Source organism: Rhagoletis pomonella, unplaced genomic scaffold (genome assembly GCF_013731165.1).
Source record: "Rhagoletis pomonella isolate Grant_MI unplaced genomic scaffold, Rhpom_1.0 Rhpom_scaffold_00008, whole genome shotgun sequence".
In the NCBI taxonomy this organism is placed as follows: Eukaryota; Metazoa; Arthropoda; class Insecta; order Diptera; family Tephritidae; genus Rhagoletis; species Rhagoletis pomonella.
The window spans coordinates 20,178,524-20,195,837 of record NW_023458562.1 but is presented as its reverse complement, the minus strand read 5'-3'; the positions used below and the strand labels follow the sequence as shown (position 1 = coordinate 20,195,837).

General features: G+C 41.4%; 1 protein-coding gene across 5 annotated transcripts in view; it reads left to right on the top strand.

Annotated features, from left to right (window-relative positions):
* LOC118744337 (low-density lipoprotein receptor-related protein 1) overlaps positions 1-14,474 on the top strand; it is a 113,407-nt gene extending 98,933 nt beyond the window's left edge. For all 5 annotated transcript variants that reach the window (XM_036477258.1, XM_036477260.1, XM_036477256.1 and 2 more), the window contains 18 exons: positions 56-233; positions 294-589; positions 651-1,006; positions 1,072-1,343; positions 1,416-6,190; positions 6,252-6,638; positions 6,707-6,910; positions 6,969-7,309; positions 7,379-7,644; positions 7,708-8,104; positions 8,164-8,331; positions 8,441-9,008; positions 9,084-9,352; positions 9,410-9,543; positions 9,611-9,798; positions 9,890-10,060; positions 12,139-12,265; positions 12,345-14,474. In XM_036477258.1, coding sequence (XP_036333151.1) covers positions 56-233; positions 294-589; positions 651-1,006; positions 1,072-1,343; positions 1,416-6,190; positions 6,252-6,638; positions 6,707-6,910; positions 6,969-7,309; positions 7,379-7,644; positions 7,708-8,104; positions 8,164-8,331; positions 8,441-9,008; positions 9,084-9,352; positions 9,410-9,543; positions 9,611-9,798; positions 9,890-10,060; positions 12,139-12,265; positions 12,345-12,500 — 9,253 coding nt within the window. In that variant the 3' untranslated portion in view covers positions 12,501-14,474. The remainder of the gene's footprint in view (positions 1-55; positions 234-293; positions 590-650; positions 1,007-1,071; positions 1,344-1,415; positions 6,191-6,251; positions 6,639-6,706; positions 6,911-6,968; positions 7,310-7,378; positions 7,645-7,707; positions 8,105-8,163; positions 8,332-8,440; positions 9,009-9,083; positions 9,353-9,409; positions 9,544-9,610; positions 9,799-9,889; positions 10,061-12,138; positions 12,266-12,344) is intronic.
* Positions 14,475-17,314: the final 2,840 nt, after the last annotated feature.

Sequence of the window (17,314 nt, the reverse complement as noted above, 5' to 3'; positions counted from 1 at the left end):
GTTGAAAAGTGAAATGACCGATGACTATTTTCGAATATAATTATTGCTGTTTTAGCGTAAAAAAGGGTTACAAATGTGAGTGCCCACATATTATGCGTCTGGATCCGACAGACCAACGTACTTGCGTGCCCAATGAACAGGTGCTGCTCTTCATAATGGGCGACGAGATACGTGGCATTGATTTGATGCAACCCAACCATCACACCATACCCACTATAAGGCAATCGCCGCAGGTAATCTATGCACCAACACTTAAATGTCGATAATTTTAACCATTTATGATCATTTTTTAGGTGCTGGCGCCGCAACGCATTGACTTCACCGTAGACGATAGCCGCATCTACTGGTCAGATATACAGTTAAATGAGATAAAAACGGCTGGTATATCCAATGGACTCATCGAGACCATCATAAACACGGACATACAGAAGCCGTATGGTTTCGCGATAGACTGGATAGCGCGGCACATGTACTTTTCGACTGGCAAGACGAAATGCCAAATATTGGCAAGTAATTTGAAAGGGGAGTTCGTCACTGAAATACACAGAGACCTCAATCTGGTGGAGAGTATTGCTTTGGATCCCGCGAAGTAAGTTTGGCTGGGAAACCTATCGGAGTGTAAATAAATTTGTAACATACGCTCTTTTCAGCGGTAAAATGTATTGGATACATTCGGAACGCGACTCAAAACTGTGGCTAATTGAGCAGAGTAATTTGGATGGATCATCGCGTAGCATTGTTTTCCAGCAGAACAAGACATTGCTGAGCTTAACGATGGACTTTGACTCGCAGCGCTTATACTACGTCTACGACAATTCTGGCATTGCCTATTATGACATTGTGCGCAGAAGCGTAGTTGAAGCGCTACCCTCAAGTGATGTGATGACCATAAGCTCGGTGACGGTCTACAATGGTTCCTTGTACTTTCCGGAAAACATACAAAGCGTGATTATGAGCTGCGAAAAGGATTCTTGCCAAAACTTGATCAATCTGCGCAAAAATACTAGTGCGTTCTATTTGTAAAGGCACTTTTTGATTAGCTAAACTTGGTATTTTTGTTTCCTTTTGCAGAGAGTATTCAATCGCTGAAGATGTTCTACTCGGAGGCCCAGACCGGCACGAACACATGCGCCGGCCCGGAGCGTGGCGGCTGTGAACATCTCTGCTTGGCTGTCTCAGCCACGGAACATGTCTGTCGTTGTGCCATTGGATATGAAATACTCAATACGAATATTACTCGCTGCGTAGGAAAAGAAGAATTCATTTTCTACTCTAATCACGAACTCAAAGGCATTGACCTCTATGATGCCAACAGACCGGACGAAAATCTGGAAGAACGACCGGTAAGTGAGCAATTGATGCAAATCAAATTCAAACACATGTACATATATATGTATTTGAAATTTTCTTCTCAGGCACTTGGACCCATCTCACGTATCTCACTGGCCACATATATCGACTATCTCGCCGCCGGCGACTACTTATATTGGGGCGACAATGAGCGCGGCACCATCTCGCGCATCAAACGCGATGGCACACAGCGCATGGACATACTACCCGCCATGGATACAATTGACCCTAAGCAGCAAGATTGGCTTGGAGGCATTGCCGTCGACTGGGTGGCAGGAAATATTTACTGGAGTGATATGAAACGCAATCTGATCGAGGTTGCACGTCTCGACGGCGCTCACCGGCACGTCGTAGTTTCCAACGTAGAGTCACCCACAGCGCTGGCCGTCGATCCAGTGCAGGGCTTGCTATTCTATGTGGGTAATGGCATAATAGGACGTACGGGTTTAGATGGAAGCCAATCGTTTATACTGGTCAATCAGACGGGCACCGTTAGCAATCTCATTTTGGACATCGAAGCGACGAAGGTGTATTGGTGTGACAGCGGTGCTAACAGCATCATGAAGGTGGACTACGACGGCAACTTGAAGACTCCGCTGCTCAATCGCAGTCTCGATAACCCGGTGGCGCTGGCCAAACTCGACGACTACCTCTACTGGGCGGACAATAACAACAATAAGGGCAGCATAAAGGTCGCACCAATTACCAATTTGTCGAACTATAAGGAAATACTTAAGTCGGAGGGTAATTCATTGAAAGATTTGAAAGTATTTTCGCATCGAGTGCAGAAAGGCATCAATATTTGTACCGAAAACAATGGCGGCTGCGAGCACCTGTGCCTCTTCAATGGCACTAGCGCCATTTGCGCGTGTTCGCATAGTCGGGTTGCAGCTGATGGCAGTTCCTGCGAGCCATATGACAATTTCATACTTTTCTCTTATCGCAGCACCATCGAAAGTATTCATATGACCGATCATACGAACAAAAATGGGCCGATACATGCGGTACACAATACGACTTTCATGAGGAATGTAATCGCGTTGAGTTACGATTACGAGAACAGTATTATATTCTACTCCGATGTACAGATGAGCACAATCAATTCAGTGCAATTTAACGGTAGTCGTAATCAGGTGCTTGTCAACCATCAGGGACGTGTTGAGGGTCTCACGTACGACATTGTGAATAAGATGCTGTTTTGGACCTCGAATAACGATGCGTCTATACGTAGCTTGGAGCTTCAGTATGTTTCGGAGAACGCCGATAACAATACTCAGTTCGTAAAGAGCCTTTTGATGCTTAACTCGAATGATAAGCCACGCGGAATCGCAGTAGAACCCTGCATGGGCATGATATATTGGACGAATTGGAACGAGGAGACGCCGTCTATACAGCGCGCATATGTAACCGGCTATGGCGTCGAGTCCATCATACGTACGGACGTAAAAATGCCCAATGCACTGACTCTGGACTTCGAAGAACATAAACTGTACTGGGCGGACGCGCGTCTTGACAAAATCGAACGGGCCAACTACGATGGTACGCATCGCACTGTGCTTGCGCATTCCACACCGAAGCACGCCTTTTCGATGGCCGTTTATGGCGATTTACTCTTCTGGACTGATTGGGTGCTGCACGCTGTGGTGCGAGCGAGCAAGTACTCAGGTGCGGATGTGGTGTTTTTGCGAGAGAACATCGATCGACCAATGGGCATCATCGCCGTCCAGAACACCACCATCAATTGTGACTCGAACCAATGCAAGATCTTGAATGGCGGCTGTGAGGATGTTTGTATCCTGAGCAAAAACGGCACTGCGAGTTGTCAGTGCACGAGGGGCACACTGGCGCCAGACGGACGCCGCTGTCTATTGTTGCCTAATACGAGCTGTGGAAAAGAGCAATTCTCTTGTGTCTCTGGCGAATGCATTCCATTCGAGTTGACGTGCGACAATATCACTCATTGTCTCGATGGCTCCGACGAGCTGCGCAGCTACTGCATAATACGCGAGTGTCCGGTGAACTTCTTCATGTGCAACAACCACCGTTGCATACCTCAGAATCGAACATGCGATGGCATACATCAATGTGGCGATGGTTCCGACGAGTCGGAGTTGGTGTGCAAATGCGAGCCCGACAAGTTTCGTTGCAACAGCGGCGAGTGTATTTCCAAGCAGTTCGTTTGTGATAATGTGCGCGACTGCAAGGACTTCAGCGACGAGAAGCACTGTTCGCCTCGAGAATGCCCCAGCGGAGATGTTCTGTTCGAACACTGTGCCAACTCTACCGCTTGCTTCATGCCGTCTTGGCGTTGTGACGGAGACAATGATTGTCCGGACGGCAGTGACGAAACGAATTGCGAAAGCGTGCATAAAGTAGCCTGTGGACCTGGTCATTTCCAATGCCCCAATGGACGTTGTATAAATGAGAAATGGCGGTGCGATGGCGAGAATGACTGCAAAGACGTGGTGGGTGCGTTGAGTGCCGATGAAGTGGGTTGCCGTGTGCAATGTCGCAAGAGCGAGTTCCACTGCGGCAATAGCTGTATACCAAGTAGTTGGCAGTGTGATGGTAAGCCCGACTGCGACGATGGTTCAGATGAGGGAACACAGTGCCCAAATAGAGTTTGTCGGCCACACTTTTTCCAGTGTAAATCTTCAGGACGTTGCATACCGCAGAAATGGGTGTGCGATGGTGAACATGACTGCCCGGCACCCGGGAGCGAGGACGAGGGCAAGCATTGTGCAGCAGGGTCGGTGGCGCATGAGCTGGAGTGTTTGCCACCGTCTTTCCTTTGTTCGAATGGCGTATGTCTGGATCGGCGCTATGTTTGCGACGGCGACCACGATTGTCCGGATGGCGATGATGAGTATGAAAATTGTGAACCTTTTCCACAAGCGCAAGTTTGCGATGGCGATACTGAGTTCCAATGCCACGACATGCAATGCATTTCAAAGAATCTGACATGCGATACCAAACCCGACTGTGTGGACGGCTCCGATGAAGATGCACAACTTTGCGCACACTCTCACAACTTGTGCCAGGGGCCTGGTGATTTCCGGTGCAAAAATGGCGCTTGCATCTCAACAGATTTGCTCTGCGATGGGCGTAACGATTGTGCGGACTTCACAGACGAAGAGCTCTGCAATGTGAACGAGTGTGTTATACCGGATCTGTGCGAGCACACCTGTGTGGATAAGGTCATCGGCTTCGAGTGCCAGTGCAATCCGGGATACAAATTGCTTGCTTCCAATCATCACTTATGCGACGACGTGGACGAGTGCCATGAGCAGCATCCCTGTTCGCAGATCTGCGTCAATACATACGGATCTTACAAGTGCCTTTGCGGCAAGGGCTATGAGTTGGTGGACCACAATACTTGCAAAGCAACAAGCAATGAGACTGTGAAGTTCATTTTTGCTAACCGCTACTACATACGACAGGTGGACATGCGCGGCAACGGATCCATACTCATCCACCAGCTGTCGAACGTTGTGGCCTTGGACTTCGATTGGGAAACCAAGTGCCTTTACTGGTCGGATGTGACGTCTACGGTTGGTATGATAAAGCGTTACTGTCCCGCCGAAAATAAAACAACCACATTGCATCAAGCGATGGTGAAGAACCCCGATGGCTTGGCCGTTGACTGGGTGGCTAAAAACCTGTATTGGTGTGACAAAGGTTTGGACACAATTGAGGTCTCCAAGCTAGATGGTAAATATCGACGTGTGCTAATCAACGAGAACTTGCGGGAACCCCGTGGTGTTGCATTGGACCCCTTCAATCGGCATATCTTCTGGTCGGATTGGGGAGACAACCCACACATTGGGAAAGCCGGCATGGATGGCTCCGATCCGCATGTGATCATAAGAGATAACTTGGGTTGGCCAAATGCGCTTACCATTTCCTTCGAAACCAACGAGCTGTTTTGGGGCGATGCGCGCGAAGACACTATTTCCGTATCCGATTTAGATGGTAAAAATATTCGTCTTTTGCTGGCGCGCAGTATCAACCCGCAGCTAAACTTGCACCACATTTTCGCAATCGCCGTATGGGAGGATAAGATCTACTGGTCCGACTGGGAGACAAAGTCCATTGAATACTGCAACAAATACAATGGGCAAAATTGCTCAACACTTGTCACCATCATTCACCGACCGATGGATTTGCGCGTCTATCATCCGTACAGACAGCAGCATCCGACGACACCCAACCCCTGCTTGACGGCCGGCTGCTCAACGCTGTGTCTGCTTGCACCGGATGCACCCTATTACAAGTGCGTTTGTCCAAATAATTTTGTGTTAGGCGAGGACGGAAAGTCCTGCCATGCTAACTGCACCGCTGCACACTTTGAGTGCGCCAACACATACAAGTGCATTCCCTTCTACTGGAAGTGTGACACGCAGGACGACTGCGGAGATGGAAGCGATGAACCAGAAACATGCCCAACCTTTCACTGCGAGCCAGGCCAATACCAATGTGACAACAAGAAATGCATTTACCCCTCTGCTATTTGCGACAACGTCAACAACTGCGGCGATAATTCGGATGAGGGAAACTGCGAAAAATTCACCTGCTTCGAGAACAACATGAAATGTGAAGCGTCGACAAACACAAGCGCCTTCTGCATAAGCAACGGAAAGAAATGCGATGGTGTCACTGACTGTCCAAACGGAGAGGACGAGGCTGGCTGCACGCCACTCGTCTGCAACAAGGAGCAGTTCCAGTGTGGCAACAACCGTTGTATGCCCTACGTGTGGGTATGCGATGGAGACGTCGACTGCCCGGACAAATCGGACGAGGAAGGCTGTGACTTGGTCACATGCGAGCCACAAGACTTCCAGTGAGTCTCCTAGCGATAGGCAACTTCTTTTTGATTGTTTATTAACTAACTTCTCACTTAGGTGCAATTCTGGGCGCTGCATTCCGATGGCTTGGCGCTGTGATGGCGAGAACGACTGCCCGAATGGCGAGGATGAGCCACCGACCTGCCATTCCTCGAAGGAGAGCTGTGATCCTACCTACTTCAAGTGCAATAACTCTAAATGCATACCTGGCCGTTGGCGCTGCGACTATGAGAACGACTGCGGCGATGGCAGCGACGAGCTGAACTGCCAGATGCGCAACTGTTCGGAGAGTGAATTCCGTTGTGGCACCGGCAAGTGTATCAAACACGACTATCGGTGCGATGGTGAGATACATTGTGACGACAGCAGTGACGAGATCAACTGCAACATTACGTGCAAGACGAATCAGTTCAAGTGTGCGGCATTTAATACGTGCATAAACAAGTAAGTGACCAGGGTGAATAGTGAGCTGAGTTCTTTGTGAGTAGAAACACTCATTTTATGCAATCTAGGCAATATCAATGCGATGGAGACGATGACTGTCCAGACGGCTCGGACGAGGTGAACTGCACATGCCCAGCGAACTATTTCACTTGCGCCAATGGGAAATGTATAATGTCCCGATGGAAGTGCGATGGCTGGGATGACTGCACCGACGGCAGTGATGAAAGTATCGCCACATGCGCGCACGAGCACTGCCACGCCAATGCATTCAAGTGAGTGAGCGTGGGAAATGTGTGTGGGTTTGCGCCTAATCGCTTTCATATTTTGCAGATGTTCCAATTTGAAATGTATACGCAAATCGGCATTGTGTGATGGAGTGAACGACTGTGAAAATCAGGAGGATGAATCGGATGAGGTATGCGCCGCACTACCAAAGTGTCGGCACGACCAGTTCCAGTGCGAGAATGATGATTGCATTTCGAAGAGCTTCCGCTGCGATGGACAATACAATTGCATAGACGGCTCGGATGAGATGAATTGCCAGCCACCGGTTTGCGGTTTCGGCACATGCTCGCAGATTTGCATAGAGAAGAAAGCCGGGCACTACAATTGCAAATGCACGGAGGGCTATCAGAAGGGACCGAAAAAGAACGACACATGCTTGGCTGCAGGTAATGCAAGAAGATATATGTAAGCTTAAAATTATTTGTTTTTAATCATTTATTTTTTTTAACTTTAAGGCCCCGATCAAATCCTTTTACTCGCTTCTGAGCAAGAGTTCCGTTTCATTTTGCCGGCCAAACAGGAAGGCACCACGGTAGTGGGTTTCTTCCAAACCGATAGCCTGAAAATCGATGTCTTCGACATTCTCATTAGACCCAAGGACACACTCCTCTTCTGGATCGATTCGCACCATGGCAAAGTGCATACAATGAAAATCGCCACACCACACGCCGAGACGGGAACGCGCATGCGCAGAGATTTAAAAGAGCTAACCGCTTTTAATGTGAGCATTACGGGTTATTTATTAAAGAACATAATCTAAAAAATTTTACTTTTACTTATGTAGATACCCGATTTGAATGATCCCAAATCTCTGGCTGTGGACTGGATTACGCAAATGGTGTACATAATCGATTCGCGTCACAATCAGATCATTGCAACGGATATTGACGGCAAGAAGTACGTTTCATTAGCGTCGACCGGTATGAATCCGACCGATATTGTGCTCGAGCCGGAATCGCGTATTATGATTTGGTCCACATTAGAAAATGGTATTTTGGTTGCGTCGCTCGATGGTACCAATAAGAAAAGCTTAGTCGAACGAGACGTTGGCTGGCCCATAAGCTTGTCGATTGACTATCCGACTGGCCGCTTATACTGGGCTGACTACCGTAAAGGCACTATCGAGACGTGTCGCCTAAATGGCAAAGACCGCAACGTCGTTCGACGTTTTTCGAATAAGGGTAAGGAAAGTAAAAATACATGCGCAGTTACAGTTTCTGAAAAATTCATTTATCAACAGAGAAGCCGCAGAAAATTGACGTATTTGAAGATTATCTGTACATAAAATTGTACGATCAAAGCATAATAAAAATGAACAAATTTGGTGTGGATAACGGCACATATCTGCTGAAAGGGTATCGTTCATCTGATATCGGAATATTGCATCCACTGAAACAGAATCGCAATAGTGAGTATGAATAGAGGGCACTTATTTACATAATTCAGGCATAAAATTTTAAATCATCCACGCAAAATCGGAAGCCAGCAGTTTTAGTAACTTTGAATTTTCTTTTCAGTCACAAATCCTTGCGCAAAAGAGCCTTGCAAAATAAAACGCGCGCTCTGCATTCTCTCCTCCGAGGCGCGCAATGGCTTCGCCTGTAAATGTTCCAACGATCTTATCATGGTCGACGATGAGTGTAAGGCGCACACCGAGGTACCCGACTACTGTCCGCTGAAATGCAATCTGGGCACATGCAAAGTGATCGATCATGTGCCGAAATGCATCTGCCAGCCGCAGTTCGAGGGTGAACTTTGTGAGCACTCACGTTGTTCCGGCTACTGTCTAAACTATGGCCTCTGTACCGTGGCACCCCAACTGCCGGGTTCCTCTGAGCCGCCACCGCTGAAATGTAGCTGCACGCCCGGCTGGTCTGGTCCGCGTTGTGAGACCTCAGTACCAGAATGTCAGAGTCGCTGTCATAATGGTGGATCGTGCCTGATCACAGAAGAGGGCATGAAGTGCACCTGTCCGGAGTTGTATGTCGGTGAGCAGTGTGAGCACTGCGTGAATTTGACATGCGCCAACGGTGGCATTTGTCGCGAAACTCTGACAGGCACCACACAGTGCGAATGTCCGGATGGGTAAGTGCGCATGCGTGAAATGTAAAAATAAAATATATTTAATTGACATATGTATGTATGTACATCATTCGACAGCTTTACTGGCAAACGCTGCGAGGTGAATGTCTGCGACGGGTTCTGCAAGAATGAGGGCATCTGTAGCATTGGCACCAAGGGCGGCCCACAATGTCAGTGTCCTGCTGGCTATTATGGTGAGCAATGCGAATCCGACTCCTGTCAGACATACTGCCTAAATGGGGGCATATGCACAGAACGCGCTCAACACTTGATATGCAGTTGCAGCGAGCGCTTCGAAGGTGAGCGCTGCGAAACTGATTTGTGCAAAACGGCGACACCGCCGCACTGTAAGTACTGTCAACTCTCGATTAGAATGTTGGGTTGTATAGCTTGCTCTCTTTCAGTTTGTGATGAATCCGAGCTGCCCTCACGCAATCCATGCACCGGCATCATTTGCCAGAACAGCGGAACGTGTCATGTCATCAAAGGCATGGCCATGTGCAACTGCACTGATCAATGGAATGGCGAATTCTGTGAGGTAAAACATATACACCGCCACTCGCGTACACAAGATGTGCTCACTTTAATTTTTCAAATCATTACAGCGGCCAGTTGACGAGGACAATCCGTGCATTGGCTATTGCAAGAATAGCGGTGTCTGCCATTTGGATGCGTATACGGTGCCACATTGCAGTTGCATTGGCGAATGGGAGGGTGACGCATGCAACATGCCACCGAAATGTGTCAGCAGTTGTGGTGTTTGTCGCACTGGCAGTTCGATCAATGAATGTGTGTAAGTTGGGTGGGAAAATGGTTGTTGTGCTGGCTGGGGCCATGGGCTATGCATGTGTACTACTAATATTCATTTGCTTTAACGCTTGCAGTTGTTCTAGTGGCAAGATAACACCTTGCTTAGCTGACAGCGCGGATAATGTGAACATTGAGCGACAACAAGGGCAAGAGCATACTGCGAATGTACTCTCCATATTGGCGGTGATGCTGGCGATTGCCATACTGTTATTGACACTCTTCGGAGGAGCGATATATTTCCTAAAGTAAGTAGAAATGATGTAAATTATGTATGTACATTAGACCGTTCGTTATTTTAACTAATTTTTTAAATATACAGTTTGCCGGGCTCAAAAAGATGTCTTTTGGTCTAAAAATAAGCAGTGCAAAATTTTATTCGAATATGATAACTCTAAGTACTTGCGCGTTGCATTTGAAAATTTAGAAAACCATATGCACTCTGGGAAAAAAATTTCTAACAAAATAGTTGAAAGTCGTGAATTTTATAGTCATTTGCTATGTAAAATAACTCACACAATCTGAATATGAGGACAAAGCTTTTTTTACCGTCAGTATAGTATATTTTATTTAAAAGAAAACATTCGATATTTGCTATTTTGTTTGTCCGTAAACTATAGGCTTAAGTTGTTCTTTAAAATGTCCACAGATACATATGTATATTTCTTCCTGGAAAATTTTATTCTTTATCCTGTAGAAACTTTATCTGTTATTTTTCTCTCTAAATTTATCCCTTTTTTATAAACTTTTTTGCAGTTTTTTCATATTAAACAATTCGTAACAATTGTTCCAAACTATTACAAACTATTGCTTAATAAACAAACGGTTATTAGACATTATTCTGAGCGTAGTATTACTTAAAAAAATATAATATAAATACATAATACATTCAATAAGTACCATTGTTTCAGTTTTACAAGTATAAATGTATCCCGCAGAAACTTCCAAACCTTATCTAAAAATCAAATGTTATTTTGCTATCTGAATTTATCTTATTTTATCAACTTTTTTGCTAGCCAAAGCATGATAATTTGTAACAATTGTTAAAAAATATTTAAAACTATTGCTTAATGAAACAAACCTATTGTCAGCTGTTTTTCTAATTGCGATGTGCATAACATGCCACTGGAAATGATATTTTAATTTATTTTACAATCAAATGTGCTGTACAGTATCGATACGTTGCTTGAATCCAATGTCATTAACTAAATTTGCTATAACTTTTCTATTTTCAAATCGATTTGCAAAAAATTTGGATCTATATACTTTGAAATTAAATAAGCTTTAACATAGCATAAAAATAAGAACAAAAAGTTTGCAGCTTTTAGGTGTAATTCACAGTAGAACAACGGTGCGACTTAAAATTATGTCCGATTTCACTAATAAATTGGCAGATAACTCTTAAACTGATAATTTGATTGCAAAACATTGTATAGCAGGTTCGTAGAGATTTCAAAGACCTTTAATCTGGTGGAGATCTTTTTGTGGTGTGATAATCACAACCGGATATTTTTGGAAAAAATTGAAAATGCTCTTTTCTCAATTTGAAAAAAACGATAATTTCGCAAATTCTTAAAACCTATTCTATTTTTTTAATTTTTGACCTCATATTCAGATTGTGTGAGTTATTTTACATAGCAAATGACTATAAAATTCACGACTTTCAACTATTTTGTTACAAATTTTTTTCTCAGAATGCATATGGTTTTCTAAATTTTCAAATGCAACGCGCAAGTACTTAGAGTTATCATATTCGAATAAAATTTTGCACAGCTTATTTTTAGACCAAAACACATCTTTTTCCGCCCGGCAAACCAAATTTTAATTTTAACGAACGGTCTAATGTACATACATATGTATGTATGTATGTGCTTTTGATGGGCTGACTACTGGTGTTCGCTGCCTGATTTGGCATTGAAAATCTGAAATAGAGAAACTTTGAGAAGTTCTTGCTTTGTTGCAACGCAACTGTAACTTTTGAAATCTTCGGAATGATAACTTCTGCGAAAGAGAGAACGTCATTTTCTCTCTCAAAATCATTCTATTTTACTCGTTCTTCGATTAAGGGATAACGACTCATCATAGAGATAAAAGCGTTTTACAAATCCCTGCACATAATAAAGCGACAAGCAATGAATCAAAATAAGTTTCACGGTGTAGTCTGGCCCAGACACATTAATTTTGAATGAATGTAGAGGAGCAAGGCAGTACGCCGACCATTTTGATGTACTACATTAAAAACTTTTCACATTGTACTTATTTATAGCCATAAAGCGATTGATATACACTTTTTTTAAAACCAGTTTTTATGCTTTATCTCTGACAGGAAACATCGCATATCGCAGCCATTTTCACATGCGCGTCTGACCGACAACGTTGAAATTATGCTCACAAATCCGATGTACCGCGGCGATGCGGATGAAACACCAGCCTTCGTGCATGAGGACGATAAGGTAGTGGAACCAAAAACACAAAGTTTAAAATATTTCATAGTTTTTTTTTTAACGACCTCTTTTCCACCACTTTCTCCAGGGCAATTTCGCGAATCCCGTGTACGAGTCCATGTATGCAGATGCCATTGTTGAACCTGTAGCAGTGGCCGAAAATGTTTTAAGTACGGCACCCGATGAACGCAAAGGCTTGCTGCAACACTCACACGATGACACAACTACGCCGGATATTCTTTGATGATTGACTACAAACGAAGTGTGCTAATGTGGGAGCTTTTTATTTTCAAAGAAGCAGACAGCTTTTTTGAATCCAAATAGTAACTAAAGCAAATACCTAGCACATATCCGCATACACTGATATTTATACCGACTAGCACACTCAAATACATACAAACAAACACACATACTTGTAAAGGACTGATAGCGTAAACAACTTTTATGTATTTATTAATTTTCCAAGTGAAAAACGCCATTGTCACGATAGAAAAAGTCAATGATAAAATGATAAATTATAGGATAAAAAATAGGATTATTTTCTAAACCTTGCGTGCGGATATTAAAGAACATAATGTAAATACTTATAGAGTAATAAAAAAATAATGATGCTGGTGTTTTTCGAGCTTATAAAATAGCATATCAACGCCAGGCAGCTAGATTTGCATACATACTACATATGTACATACATAAGTAAAAAGTGTGTAGCTAGAAATTAAGGCGAAAACGTTGTATATTATTTAGTACTCGATTAGAGTGTTTTTTGTTTTTTTTTTCTCTATTAAACAAATGACAGCTATTTAAGCAGCTGACGAAGCTGCTGACGAATTCGTATGAATAACTGTGAAATGTTCGGAGTCTTTGCTGAATCCATCCTACTTCGGTTTTCTTCAAAAAATCAAACACAAACATATACATACTACATATGTACACATATCGTTTTTAAAACGGAGAAAGGCCCTAAGTAATAATTTTTAGATTCACTAAAATACACCTTCCTCAAAAATTTTAGAGCTGTAACTTAAAACCCAAAGATTTTATGAAAATTTTTTATAAAACCCTACGCACAGAAGCGAATGCGTTGCGGGTTTAATTTTTTGCTTTTGGGGCCTTTCTACTTTCGTAGCTAAGTATTCCGTTTCAGTGACAACATTTTCGCAGATTTCACGAAAATTAAAAAAAAAAAAACGGACTATAATGGATTCAGCAATATCCCCTTTCATATGTATTTTTTTATTGTTATTGGTGTATTTAATTTAAAGTTATCTCTACAAATAAGTACATATATACATATATAAGCACTAACCGCACAGTTTTCAAATGCGCACACGTCTAAACAAGAAAATGCATGAATTAAATATAATTCAAATGCCGTTTTTGTGTATGTATAGGCACAGAAAGGTGTTTTGTGAATGTAGATATTAAGAAATAATAATAATTACTTCATATAGCTTTTATTTAAACCCGCAATTCTCTTTAACAATACTCATAAGTGCGAAATTTAATTGTACAATATGGTATTAATTTTGTGCGCGATTTTATATAGTGTAATTTGTTATTCAACCTAGTCCATTTGAATTATAGAATTCTTTGACATCAAGGCAGCTGACAGTGAAACTTGAACTGTGGCATTTATATACATGAAATTGTAGTTTGAAATTTACCACCAACAGTTGCATAGATTTTTGTTACCTATGCATTTTTCTCCCGCCTGTAAATATTAGCACCCAACTTTCAAAAAAATTTTTTCTTTACGAAAATTACTGTTAACTTAACTTATTCGCAAATTAAAAATCGATAAGGATATACATATTTATAGACGTACGCACGGGCGTATTTTTAAGTAACGAACAAATGCTTGCATTTAACAGAAATTGTGAGATTCTTCTATAGCTTTAAGTTCGAATATATTTATAAAAATGCATATAAAATCTGATAGTTGGTATGTATGTAAGCGAAAAATACCTACGAAGTTCGTGTTTACATAGATTTGTATGTATGTAGCTAAGTAGATACATCATTACATATGTACACACATGTAGGTAAGCAATTGTAATATAATAAACATACAAACATTCAACTCAAGCGAAATTTAATTAAATTGAGCATGTGAAATATTAAATAGCATTATACATAAGTATGTAAATAACAAAATATTTTTTTCTTTTTTTTTCTAATTAACACGAAATAAAAACTTGTCGAATTTTCAAAACCTGAATTCTGCACTGTTATTGCCTTTTAAAATTAAATCTTCAAAGAATGCCACTAAAATTTAAATGTTGACTAGTGGCATGCACGCTGCAGAGCCACCCGCTGTGTTTTATACCACCACATTATGTTGAATAAGTAGGCGTACTTAGTTGTTTAGGTCGGTATTCGGTGGACCGTCTTGTAATAAGCTGTTAAAATCAAATTTGAAGGGATTGAGGAGTGGATTTTGGCATCTGTCCGGAGCATCTCTGGCTGCATCAAAAGCTTCTTGATTAAAAAAAAATTTAAACATTTTATAAATACACTGCCGGAACAAAGTATTGGAACAGCAAATTTTTCACAATATATGCAGCACTTTTTATTCTAAAATTTCCCGTCAATTTTGTATAAAGATATGGTTCATTATTTTTAATTAGTTATTTTATTAATTAATCGCAACGGTTTTTTACCCTCCATTCCCGCCCAAACGACACGAGGGGCGCAGACCGCATGACGTACAGTACTTTTTTTTTTGGTTTTTTGTACAACAAAAAACATAAAAATATAATTCCCAAATTTTGTGCAAAACGCGCGAAAATTCAGCAAATTTCCAACTTTTTAATCAGATATTTAATTTTTTTATTTTTTTAGTATGCAATTTTGCAGTGCATTAAATTCTAAAAAATGCAAGCTTGGAGTTCACCAAATACATATGTATCTATGTATGTATGAATATTTCCATATATATATGTATGTATGTATGCGCATACCAACGCGAAGTCAAATGAGCGTCCTTCCAATCTTTTGATCTATCATAATTCATAATAGGCAATTTACGCATTCTTCCTCCCACACAAAACCACATGCACAGGTGTAAATTTGTATTTGCATTCGTATTTATGCACTTCCAATGACACATACCGACGCAAGCTTTTCCCGGCAGAGCGAAGGAGCCGGAACTACCTCAGTCATAATTTGAGAGCTATTGCGTCGTTACGAAAAATTTTTACTCGGTGCGCGATCGGTTTAAATCAGTGAAAAAGTGGTAAAAGTTAGTGAAATTTATTTAAATTAATGTTATTTCAATAGCTTGTATGCTAATCCATGTGTGTAGAGTAAAATTGAAAGTGTAAAGTATGAAAATGAGTGAAAGAAGAGTGTTCGAAAATATTTGGCAAATCTCTGCCAAGTGCATGGCATGAAAAAATGGCCGCAATCACTATGTGCTTTGTTGTTGTGAGGCTTGCGCCGCAGTGGCAGCGCGCGCCATTTAGCGGCAAATGCTGCAAAAGCTCCTATATTTCGCTTGTTTGCAAAAAGCATTAGTGATGTGTTGTGCTTAATTCGCCTTTTACGCTGGCATCATGATGCGCATAAGCAGGTGTCTGTATGTATGTGCCTACTGCAGTTTTAAAACGAAAAAGTGTATTACGCATTCAACTGTTTTGTGTTTAAAGGTGAGTGTCACTCAAACATACTTATGAACATACATTTAATTACATACAGGTACATACATACTTTTTTAATTTAATTTATTGATGAACGAATTTTTGACTAACGTTTGACAAATGTGCATACATATTTATGTATGTACATACATATCGTCGCTTAAGGTACAAAACTGCGTATCAACAAAATACAAAACCGCGTATATGAGGTTGCATAAATTATTTTGTAGAGAGTAAAAACACTCATATTTCAAATAGGTTCTTTTTTATAAAGCAATCGCATTTCTGGCTAGTATATTTCAGACCGAATGGATAAGACTTTGTTCAACCAGGCACCTAACTGGCAATTAAGAACCTTTTCACCAATTTAAGCTTTAATCGTTACCCAATTTATCATACAAAAATTCAAATTATTAATTGCTAATTAATAACTAATTGGCAACTAGTTTGTGTCAGGTATGTTTATTGAACAAAGAGCAATAACCGATATTCCATCAAGGATGGAAAATTTAATTATGAAATTGTACCTAATTTACGGAAAACTTTGCCTAAAAGTAGATTGATGTACCTAAAAAGTAAATGTGTATTTCCAGTGAACGGATTTTATGGAAATTGCCTTTTATTCTGCTAACGAGATAGAGCATATTCGATTAAGAATGTCCACGATTTAGCTTTCCCTGATTCCATATATACGCATTTGATGTTGCGTTTTTTTGCCTTTTTTAAGATATTTGCGTTTTTTGCCTTTTCTACCTTTAAAAAAATGATTATAGCATTTACAATTTTTTTTTAAGATTAAAAAATATACACATTGCCCATGCGGCTTATAGAAGCGCAGAGACCTCTTGCCAAATTGGTGTTGGAAAAATTCAAAGCCGTTTTCTCAGCTAACGAAGGCTTGGAGACAATAAGGTGGATAAAATTGTGAAGAGCGATATTCCTGATAATATGAACGTTTCAAACGTTCCATGTTTAAATTGGGCACCGCTTGTATCAACTTACGTCGAGCGAAAATCGAATGAAAATGCTGCCAGAAAACTTCAAAATGCATCTTGTGGTTCAGTGTTACTAGAACTATACAGATTAAAGTTTTATGAGTTAGAAACTCGAAAGGATAAAATAGTCAAAGATTCCAAGTACAAATTTTTCATATAATGAAACTAGTTCATAGTTTTTCTCTTTTTACTTGTAATATAAACATTTCTAAAATAAATGTACTTTTTGATTGTTCTTCGTATTTTCTGTCTTTTTTAGTGCCTTTTCCTGCCTTTTTCACTATTTTATTTTGCCTTTTCCAGCCTATTTCGTTATTTTATTTTGCCTTTTTTATAGGTTTTTAGGTCCTAAAAATCCGTTCCCTGTGTATTTCTATATAAAGAAAATAGGAGGATAACAATTCCCATAGATACCATGTCAACTT